General features: G+C 49.4%; 1 protein-coding gene across 2 annotated transcripts in view; it reads left to right on the top strand.

The window, feature by feature from the left end:
• Window positions 1-11,354, top strand: part of LOC147710034 (H-2 class I histocompatibility antigen, Q7 alpha chain-like) — a 343,677-nt gene extending 332,323 nt beyond the window's left edge. For both annotated transcript variants that reach the window (XM_086920699.1, XM_086920698.1), the window contains 3 exons: window positions 5,973-6,002; window positions 6,540-6,585; window positions 9,497-11,354. In XM_086920699.1, the coding sequence (XP_086776825.1) occupies window positions 5,973-6,002; window positions 6,540-6,583 (74 nt within the window). In that variant the 3' untranslated portion in view covers window positions 6,584-6,585; window positions 9,497-11,354. The remainder of the gene's footprint in view (window positions 1-5,972; window positions 6,003-6,539; window positions 6,586-9,496) is intronic.
• The last annotated feature ends 457 nt before the right edge of the window (window positions 11,355-11,811 follow it).

Here is an 11,811-nt window from a genome sequence, read left to right on the forward strand (position 1 = left end):
CATGGACCCCGGAGAGAGCTTCAATGCACCACCTTTAGGCCTCTCAGTCATGATGAATACAACCATACGCATGGCCCCTGGAGAGAGCTTCAATGCACCCCCTTTAGGCCTCTCAGCCATGATGAATACAACCATACGCATGGCCCCGGAGAGAGCTTCAATGCACCACCTTTAGGCCTCTCAGCCATGATGAATACAACCATACGCATGGCCCCAGAGAGCGCTTCAATGCACCACCTTTAGGCCTCTCAGGCCATGATGAATACAACCATACGCATGTCCCCTGGAGAGAGCTTCAATGCACCACCTTTAGGTTCTCTCAGCCATGATGAATACAACCATACGCATGTCCCCTGGAGAGAGCTTCAATGCACCACCTTTAGGCCTCTCAGGCCATGATAGATACCACCATACGCAGGGCCAGAGAGAGCTTCAATGCACCACCTTTAGGCCTCTCAGGCCATGATGAATACAACCATACGCATGTCCCCCTGAGTGAGCTTCAATGCACCACCTTTAGGCCTCTCAGGCTGATCACGAAGAACTGCATCGCTTTCTCTTATGTGTTTTTCTTTGCTTTTTTGGGGGATGCCTGGTCCCAGCCAGGCACCCCACACTTTTCCTCATTGGGGGGTGGCCCAGGGAGCCCACCCATGGCCTCCCCACCTGTTTCCACTCTGGGCAGAACTCATCCATGCTGTCAAGGGAGCAAGGTTTCTCTGCATGTCCGCCCATGTGGGCATGCGTTGGGGTTGTGGCCGCCTCCTGCTCCCCCATACACAGGCATGGGGAGCGGGGTGGCTGGCCATGGCTGGGAGGGGGGTGCTATGGAGCTCTCCCCATAAAAAAAATTATGCATTTGTTTTGTAGTTTTATACAGCACAAACTTGGCTCGAAGGCATTGGGGTGCTTTACATAAGCACCTGTTACATTACAAAAGGACACATTCATTTTTGGTTGGCACGGGGAGATTAAGTGACTTGTCCAGAATCCCAGGATGTTGCGCGGACGCTGAGCCTCGAGCCTGGTTCTCCAGTTCCAAATTCGGCAGCTCTGGCAATTACATCACATCCTCTCCCTGAATTCAACTTCCAGGGGATGGGTTCCCTGCCCGGGCAGAGAAGTCAGGGGAGGGAGCCCCACGCACACACCCTCCCTGGGGGCAAAACTAATAAAATCACTTGCGCCGACCACTGGTCCCTGGCCACCCCGGTGGTATTTTCTGGTCGAGGCAGCGGAGCTCCTCACGCTCCATGCAAGAAAGGGTCAAAGGTCGCCAAACTTTACAATGAGATAACTCAGGCCCTGTTGGGCTGATTTGGACGATCTTGGGCACATTATACTCTTAGGGACGAGCTCTATCCACCAGGGGCAGCAACCCTCCTCACTCTCCAGGGACCAAGTATATAGGTGCAATGCAGTATCAAAGCAGTGCAGTCCTCAAGGAGCTGGTTCTCATGCCTTCCTGCGCCAGCTGTCCTTCTGATCTTGCTTTCTGTGCACAAAAGTCTAGGGCTTTCCCCCAACTGGTCCTCATGGGGCTTAAATGGACCAGCCTCACTGGCCCTGCGGAGACCCACTGGTCCTGGCGTCAACTGGGCAGAGTCCTCAGTCCTGGGTGAGGGTCAGGGGGTCCCACCTTCCATTTCTCCATGGCGGTCCCCGGATCCAGCAGCGAAGTGTAGAAAAGTCCACAGGCAAGAGAGAGTCTCCACCTTGTGCAAGAGTTTTAAATGGGAAAGGAAGGTTCCAGAAGTCAGACACCCCTGGCCAATCCTAGGGTGCCATGTCACCTCTCGACCCCTGTCCCAACCCTCCTGCACAGCATGCTGGGACAGTTCAAAATGGCATTATCCAGGAATCACTGGTCACATCCGCTTCTGGGGTCTCGGCTCAACCCCTCGCTGACCACGGCCAGGGACTGAAGTTCAAAGAGAGCCCCTCTCCTGGGTCGGCTGCTGTTGTCCAGGCACTCTCCTTTGTTCAGCGGACTTGGGCAGGCCCATCCCTGGTGCAGTGTGACATCTGAGTGATGGATGCAGATCACTCTGCCCCATCCCTTTCCTCCTCAGGAGCTGAGTGAAGTACTGGTAATTGATCCCTTTGTGTGGGGAGGCCGTTGTTCCTGCTGCTGGAGGGAAATGCAATTAACTAGACACAGCCGGCGGACAAAAGGCCTGGGCTCTGATCCTGAGCGGAGCCAGAGAAATATGAAAACGCTGGATGACCCACGAAGTGTACAAATATCATTTTTGAAGTTACATAATTGATTTCCCCGCACAGGTTCCACTCCAATTTAAGATGTCAATGGTCTCTGTAGGCCAATGGGGAGCGGAACGGCACTCAGAGGCATTTCTCTCCCTATGTGTGTAATGGAGTTTCACTATAGACAAAGCAGTAAATCCCACCGACTTCTCTATTAGTCCACACTAACCTTATAAGGTCTATCCCAGGTGACTAACCATGTAGAGTCCCCATTGCACCAGGCTACCTGTGCGCAGTTACCTGGCTGTGCACAACAGTAGACTCACACGTGTGCACACTTGTTCATGATTAACTAGCCAAGTGCCAGTTACCCTTGCTGCGTTGCAGTGGACTTATCTTAAAAGCAGACACTGGTGGTAGACACGCGCAGTCCGTTTGCCACGTGATTACTGTGGGTGAGACACGTAGTGCGACTGTGGCACCCCGTCTTAGGCACTTTGTGACACAGTGGGGTGGAGAAGGGAGCCCGGGGCTAGGGGCTTGCCCCAGGACCAGTGGGAGCTCTGTCCCAGGGCCACGTCATCCCTTCTGATCATGGAGAAGCAGGTAAGACCTCCCAGTGCCTGCAGGACTTCATCCTGGGAACTTCACAACATGGTAGGCTGGATGGGGGAGTCCAGGGCCTGGTTTGAACTTCTGAACCCAGACGAGCAGGGCAGATCCCAAGGTGCCTTTGGGACCCTCTGCCGGGCACTTTACAACACGGTGGGCCAGAGAAGGGAGACCGGGCCTTCTAACCCAGGGCCATTTGGATTTCTGGTCACAACTTCTGAACCCGGACGAGCAGGGGAGACCTCGTCTGGGACACTTTACGACACAAGTCAAGTCAAGTCAAATAAAGCTTTATTCGATTTTTGCAGAGAAAACCATAAAAGCACATATGATACAATATAAAATGACTATGAAATACTTTTACGACACAGCAGGCCAGGGGTTTCTACCGGAGGCCAGCCGGGGCTCTGACCTAGAGCCCAGTTAGAGCTGAACCAGGATAAGCAGGGGAGATGTTCCAGTGCCTGCAGGCCCATCCCCTGCACTTTGCGAAGCGTCAGGCTGGAGAAGTGAGCCCAGGGCCGGGCGCTTCCACCCCAGGGCCAGCCGGTTTTCAGAGGTCGCTGCCTGTATGACAGGTCGCAGGTTCACAGAAATTGGAGACAGGCCGGTAAGGCTGGGGCCAAGGAAGTCATCGTCTTCAGTCTTCTCTGCAGCAATGTCCTCTTTCTTCTAGTTTCTAGTTCTGGTTGAGACACCTAAATACTAAATATGGGGTGTTTTAGGGGAGTAGCAGGTATGGCCAATAAGCACCTTACCTGAGAAAAAACCTAACTTTAAGACTTTCGGAATTCACAGAAGGCATTTAGGAGTCCTAAAGTTAGGACTCCTAACTTCTGTGAATACCGAAATGAGTAAGTGCCTTCTGTGAATACCAAAATGGTAGTAAGTTTAGGATTTTGTCTTAAGTTAGTTCTGTGAATCGGGCCCAAGGAGTTACTCCCCTGCTGAAGCAGGCAGTTTAAGCGCAAGTGACTGGCTTGCATCTCCTGAGCTCCTGAGGATGCCGAAGATTTCTGCAACACAGGAGGTGGGTCCCTGAAGGTCTCTGAGGTCAATCTGCCCTTCCAGCGAAGCTGAGGCCAGTATCCCTCGTGGGGACCGTGTGACTCGAACCCCTGTGCACTGTGTTCTTTTGCAACTACACATACTTACCAGCATTCCCTGAAGTTGTGCATTGGACTCCGTGTAGTCCTGACCCCGAGCAGAATTTCCACTGAAGATCTCCGGCCTCCTCGCACCGTGTGCTCCGTGGGTTGGTACTTTGTAATCCTGCTTGAGGTCTCCTCGCGATCCCTGGTCCGTTGGCCTGTGGGTCCTGGCAAGGGTCACCTTGTGATTTCTTGGGCTTACCTGGTTGCTCCAGACGTGCCCTGACTCTCCATTGCTTGGAGAGTCCCCTGGACCTTGCTGGTTCACACCATAACCTGTTTCCTCTATCTGCGTGGATTGCAGCTGCCAAGTCTTGTTGGTGCTCCAGCCAGACACAAACCCCTCAGCACTCGACATCCTTCATGGCACACCTCACCTCCTCAACGTCTCCCGGTCCTCGTGGCTGAAGAGTCAAGCAGAACCTCATCTCACCTGAAGCATCCGACATCGGTGGGCATTCGCCTACTGAGCCTCTGGTCAGATGAAGTGACCCAGACTCAATCCCCTCTGCTGTCAGGTTCCTCTCACCTCGAATCCAGGCTTGGGTTCCACCGGACACTTTCCACTTCCACAGCAGCAGTACTTCTTCTCAGCACACCATTGAAAATGACGGAGGTTTCCGACACCACTTGACCCCTATGCACCCGGCTCCTCTGAGATAGGTAACTCGGGTACCTTGGTTTCCACGGATGGATTGGCCTTAGAACCTCCTAATTCTCGATTATCTTGCTTGAAGACCTCTCTGAAGTGTCCTTTAATTGTAAAACTTTAACCCCAACTTTCCCATAGAGTTGTACAGAGTCCGCGTCCGTGTTTTCACACTGCACCTGTCCTCCGTGGGGTCCCAATCTACTCACCTGGGGTGGTTCCTTGGAGTCCCAGTGATTCTACGTGCTCTAAGAACTTTGTCTATTGAAGTCGTGATTGTTATACCATTTTTTTAGTATATGGTTCGTTCTCCCCCGGGTGCCCGCTGTGTATTGTGCTACTTACAACTGTTGCATTGAAACGTATTGAGGGCTTTGTGATCTATTCTCGTGTTGGGAATAGTAGAGAGTGTTTTAGAAATAAATATATATTTTTATACAAACACTTTGTGGTTCTCCTTTCATTTGATCATTCAGGAGATGAAATTCTGGTAAAACAAGCTGCTTTACACTCCTTCAAGTCTTAGCCTGAAGGCTGCTCTCCATTGCTACCACTAGGATAGCTTTCAATAAAGGTTATCGTTAACCTAATCATCAATAAGGGTCGTTTGGACTGGTGCAAGGTGCCCACTTTAATTAGTGGACAGCATATACCAGCCCAACGTCTCACAGCTCCTACCTGTGGTATAGTGCACCCTGCCTTAGAGATGTGAGGCCGGCTAGAGGGGTGACTCACCTATACCTTCAGGGAGTGCTAGCTGGCATAGCATCCAGGCAGGGTGCCATGTGGACTTTGTCATTTTCTACCTCACAAGGGCATGCAGGCTGCAAGGGCAGTGGCATGGTCCCAGTGAGGGGCGTCCCATGGGACCCTCTTCAGCTCCCAGGCCCAACGTACTCAGGGCACCACTTACCAAGGACGTACAGGGGCAGAAGTACTAATTGTGGATATATTTTGGGGAAGAAGCACTGGCACAGGGGACCTGGTTGGCAGGGACCCTGTGTACTTCAAGTGAAACCACATCAAAACCAGGCAAACAGTGGGGAGTAACCATACAAAAAGAGGCAAGAGGCTCTTTCTCACATTTGTTAGAAGCAGTACTGGGTCCTACTGCTAGGGGTCAGTGTTGCTGATCCATGACAAGAGCTTATTGTGGGGAGATCTGAGGCTGCTGGAAAGATGTGACTTGTTCCCACTAAAGCCTCATGTAAGATACAACATAGAGCAGGCTTGTCTTCCTTGCACCTATCTGCTGCCCAGCTCCCCAAATACACACATGTGCACCTGAAGAGAGAATGAGCTCTGTGACCTCTGTGACCTCTAACCACATACTTACTCGGTGTATTTTCTTTCAGGAGGAAATGAATACATTGAAGTGAAAACAGGTGAGTGACTTCAGACTTGTTTAAGTTAAACTTCCTAAGGGATCTGAGAGCAGTGAGAAGGCGGCTTGAAATATCTTCACCCTGCGCACTCTGCGCCTCTTACATCATTTATGGCTCCTTACGGGGTCATTGTCTGACAGGCCCCTGCTTAGAGGGCGCTTCCAGGCACTATTTAGTTACAAAGGTCCATATTCTAACTTGTCTCCTGTGTTTGCTAAAGATACACACATCTCATCCGGTGGGAGAGAGACGGGGAGCGGTTGTGCGTGGGTGATACTGGGTGACTGGCATGGGTGGGAGCGAGGGGTTGGATGGGGCAGAAGTTGTCACACTGCTTATAAATTACATGTGTGTATTATTCTATTCTATAATGTTGCTGGGTACTGGTAGTACTTACTGTGCTGGAGCAGGAACGTGCCATTGTTGTCCTACTGTTGCTGAATTGTTAATCTGAAAAAACACAGATAAAGAATAAAAAAGAGATATATCCACAGATTCCACACTGGAAGCAGCAGTCTCACTCTCTTCTCTTTGCAGACCCGGCTCCTGGGGACTCTTCGTCCAGCCAGTCCTCCGCCTGAAGGTAGGTGCCGGCTGCACTCCAAGGGACATAAGTTACTCAATTATAACAATAACCTTCTCATGTGTTTCATCTTCAGCGGTTAAAGTATGACTACAAGATCTACTAGTGCAATGTGCACCTGGGATTGTACGACAGAAACGTTTGCCATCTGTGTCCATTGGGGGACTCCAGGCTTTTGATGAGGTGTTCTTCAGGGCGGGTTTGTTGTATTCCAAGTACAACCCTCCCCCCCTCCTGTGGCGTATATTCTGTGTGTAAACATTTTCGTGTGGCCTGCATTCTTTGTCATTGCATGCACACGGCTATGAGCCAGGGAGAGCGGGAGCTGAATAGGTGGTACGGATGGTGGGGACCCTGAACGATTGACTACAGGCCAACCACCCCCCCCCCCCCCCACACCGCCCGAGGGGTTATATTATCCCAGTGAGAGAGTACTGTTTGGACTAACAAGTATAATACTGCCTTGGGCATACCTTGACTTAGAATGCCTGCCACATGAAAATGCCTACGTAAAGAATATACGTCACCGGGGAGGACTGGAAAAAAAAACACCCTGACCAAAGCCCAGGACCTACTAGTCCAGTGCTGTCGGGCTGAAACATGTTGGCGAATTAAAGGGGCAAAGGACCGTAATATCCTCAGTCCCCTTTATAGTTATTTTTTATTCTTTCCCATCCACCCGCTAATAAAGGGATACCTTGGGAGTGGATGAGGAATTTTCATCTGTTTGTTACGCCCCTCTAGATAGCAATATAAACAAAAGCTCCCTGAAACATAGTTGAGCCCACCTAGACTTTTAGGGGTCAGGGTGAACCCACTGATGAAGCATGCTATGAGTGGGTGAGGGCTATTTATTAAAAAAATGCCTTTTTCCCTTTTCTTTTCTCACCTGCTTTTGATGTAGTGTGCAGGTGTGGCACGTAACAACCCCCTCCTTGAAAAGTGTCTCTTGTAACAGAGGGATCCCTTGATGCTGATTGTGTATGATTTATTTACCTGTCACACTGATGAAGGCTTGTAATCAGAGGTGCAAAAGGCCAGTGGGGCTGACGCGTCCCCTGGAACAGAGCCAGACTCTTCTCATGGGCCACCGGTGCCTCGTGCAGGGGGGAAAATTCTTTTCCGACCCGTCCTCCGAATAGAGTCAAATCTAATGGATGCTGCGGGAGAGAACATGCTCTCTTGGACCATCTTTGCCCTCGGAGCTCTCAACACAGTGAACCTCTTGGGTGAGTACACCCATGCTTTGTGGGATATGTCTGTCCCAGAAGTCCTCAGGACATAGTTGGCCAACGTGATACACGATAGACAGGACCCGGCCTAGTATGATCTGCGTGCCAGCCTGGATACTACAGACTCTGTAGGTAAAGTTGTGGGCACCAGGGTCTTGCTTAGAATGCACACCCCAACCAGGCTTTCAGGAGAGGTACAAGTGTCCCTGATGGATCTGCCTTTTGATGCGTCTCGGTTGTCTGAGAGAACGCTGTTTCGACACAAGTGTAATTCAGATATCCGCGCCACAGCACGATCTTTGGAGCTCTTGTGTCCAGCCAAACAGTTTCACGAACAGCAGAGACATTTCAGTGGCTGTGTTAAGGCCTAGCTTACAGACAATGCCAGCCCCCACATCCTGTCCCGGAGGAGAGAGCCCGTCCTTTCAGGGCAGAGGATGTGGTGGTGTCTAAGGCCCTTCCCCCAGCAGGCGCTACAATCCTCCAGCTCCTCTTCCCCTGCTGCAGCAGCTGCCACCGCCAGGCTGCTTTAGATTTCCTCAGAGGCGCATGCCCAGCTGTTAGGAGCCAGGATTTTCTGCCCGGCTGGAGAAGAATCACCTCAGACAAGTGGGTCTTGCAAACTATCTAAAAGGGCGACACCCTGCATTTTATTTCCTCCTCTGCCCCATCTTCTCCCAACACCAGAGCAGCTTTCAAATGATCACTCCGCCATCTTGTTGCAGAAAGTCAAACATCTCCTCACTGAAGGTGTCATTGAGCGGGTGCCCGTCTACGTGCAGGGATGTTATTCTCGCTACCTCCTCATTCTGAAGAAAGACTGAGACCTGAGGCTTATTTTGGACCTCTGGCCACTCACTGAGGACCTTTCCTGAGACAGAGAAATCAAGAATGCTCATTCTTCTCAGATTCTTTCTTCTCTGGTCTGTGGAGTCCGGACGGTGTCTCTGGACTCGAGGGGCCTGTGTTCCATGCACCTGTCCTGCAGTCCCTCAGTTGTATCCTGCGGCTTGTGTTGAAGCCGGAACCCTTCCAGTTTGCCAGACACCCCTTCGGCCTCACTTTGGCCTCTCGCGCCCCGTGGGGTGAATCCTGCTCACTTCTCCCTATCTCCATCCCCTTTAGTAGTGAGCCAGACCCTCACCCCACCCATTCACTCCAGTCCTTCCCTATTTACTACTAAATCATATACTTACATGTGCAGAGACTCCACAGTTGGGGTGTAGAACCGTGCACAGAGGCAGTGCAGAGTGATAAAACTATATAGTTTGTGATTTGCAATTTGTAGGATGTTTTGTAGCACTCCAAAGGGCAGATTGTGGATCGGGCCCTGATTTTGTGAATACTGAAGAGAAGTAAACATGTCTACATTTACTCAAAAGTGCAACAAACCTTTCAGTGTCAGTGGGCTCTTCAAGAAAGAAATCCCCTACCTGTTAATATATTTATTTTTTTAACTCGGATTCTGCTTTTGTGAATAGATGGCTCAGTTGAAGCGTGTTACTCACAGCATGCCTGGAAGGCTCAACACAGAGTATAAAGTAGAGCAGGAAGGCAATGATTTTCAGTGATATTCAGTATATTCATGTTTGTTCTGCTCTGTTCCTTATAATCCCTCCTCTGGCTGAGTCTGGGGCTCTTACTATAGAAACCTCTGACCTTCAGTCTTTCTGTTACAGATCCGAACCGCGGGGCTGGAGGCTCCATCTTCATCTTCAGCGAGGAGAGAGCATCCTTTGACCGAGACGAGGAATCCATCTCTGGCCTCGGTTATCCTTCGCTCCTGAACGAGGCAGCAGCGCTGTTTCTGGCGCCCTCTTCTGGCTTCCATGGGAACTTCAACTTTATTGTTATAATTGTGCCTTTGATTCTACAGTTGTGGTGGTGGTGGTGGGGAGTTGGGGGGGAGTGGGGGGGGGGGGGGTGTTCTTAATTGAAAATCGGAGATTGTTTGAACAGAGAAAAATACTATTTGTCATATATTTTGTTGTATTTTTCCTGAGAGTAAAACACATTGAAATAACATATTGTTCTTACTCTTAGCTTGAAGTGTGGGCATTTAAATCTTAAATTTTCAGCCACGTATAACTTTTGTGATTCAACAAACAGCAACATGTTATCATTTTGACTTTTCATTTCTATAACCAAGTTCATGTATCGCTTTCAAGAAGCATCAGCTCTCCCTTTATGTCTCGCAGTGCCCTTCCCCCGTGTGTGCATCAGATTCCTGTTGCGGAGGTCTTTGAGTGCTGAGACTGGAGGTGTTTACAGAGGGTGAACTGTGAGTGTTAAAAGCTCCTCTCCCAGTCTTAGTGGATAGTTAAATACAGAAGCCATCAATAAACCAGCCGTAGATGCTGATTTGGGGCTAAAATTGTCGAGGGATACAACAAATCTCCAGAGAATGGAGTGTGGCTCTGGCGGTGGGTTATCAGATGAGTGAATGACTGATAGAGCCGGGTTTAAAAAGGTGAACTTACACTTATTCGTAAGGTTACTTTTTTTTTGCTAATGAGAAACTCAGAGTTTATAGTAAGTTTGCGACTGCGGAGATTCCACAACAACGGCGGAGAACTCTGAACATAACAGGTGAACAGCAACAAATAGAGTAAGTTCTCCTTTGTGAATCCGGCCCACATTATTCATGTTGCGCTAGAATTAGAAGGGTCTCTTGGTACTGGGAGCCGTTTTCCCTAAGTGTTCGCTCGTATGGGGTTATTTAACCATAACTGGTACAAATGGGTGCAAAAACATCACAGCGCTTGAAACATTTGTGCCAGGTGCTCTGTATGCTTTTGCGCTCTATGTACAGATCCCGTCTAACCATGGAGGACAGTCACTCGTCTATTTACAACCATCTACATGGTATATAATGTCAGAGCCAAACATCTGTATGCACAGTGTATAGTGTCAGTACCACACATCTGTGTGCAGAGTGGACAGTGTTGGAGTTGTACATCTGTGTGCAGTGTATAGTGTCAGTGTTTAGCGCCAAGAAACTAATCAGTGTTAGCGCGCTTTATAAGTGACTTAATAACATAACATAACATAACATAACCACACATCTGTGTGCAGAGTGGACAGTGTTGGAGATGTACATCTATGTTGAGTGGAGGGTGTTGGGACCGTATACAGATTGGATAGTGTTAGAGCTGTACATCTATGAGGAGAATGGATGCTTTTAGAACGGTGCATCCATGATGGAACCGCACATCTGTATGTAGAGGAGCTAGTGGTGGGACCGAACACCCTTTCGTAGCGTGCATGGAGTTGGGAGCGTGCATCAGTAAGACAAGTGGATAGTGTTGGGACCACGCATCCATATATAGAGTGGAGGGTATTAAAATATGAGAGAATTCTTTGGTTGTCTTAGCCCCCGGATCAGATACCATTGGAGCAGGGAAGGGACATGTCATAAGGAAGGGGTCTGTCTGTTCCTTATCATTGTGTGATGAGATCATTGGTTTTGTGTATCTTTGTGCTCTATTATAAGCAGTAAATGAATGTGGAATGTAAAATAAACTTGCTTTAAATGAAGCTTGTGATCTGTTGGCTTGTTGATCTGTATCTCCGCTCCAGCTGTTCTTTATAAGGCCATTAGTGGGGTCTGGAGTCTCTCGATTAATCAGCCTGTGAGTGTATTTGAGAAAAATAAATATAATTATTACAGTAACTCTTTATCTTGTTATCTGCAGTTATTTCTCTCCATGTTTATCAAACATCGTGACATTCCCCGGGAGGACCTGCCAGAGACACATTTTCTTTTTGCAGTGATTATCGCGGGGCAGGAAGTGATGCGCAGACCCGGTAAGAGGTCTGTGGCTATTACCACAGACAGTGAGGCGTCGAGGGTCGTTGGAAGGTCACAAGGTGTTCAGTGAGATGGAAGTGGATCCCCATGGAGCCAGCGTCAGGTTAAAGACAAAGGGCCATATGTATCAACCAAAATTGCGATCGCAAATGCCAAAATTTGCAGAATTTCGGCGTTTGTGAT

Source organism: Lissotriton vulgaris, chromosome 5 (assembly GCF_964263255.1).
Source record: "Lissotriton vulgaris chromosome 5, aLisVul1.2, whole genome shotgun sequence".
In the NCBI taxonomy this organism is placed as follows: domain Eukaryota; kingdom Metazoa; phylum Chordata; class Amphibia; order Caudata; family Salamandridae; genus Lissotriton; species Lissotriton vulgaris.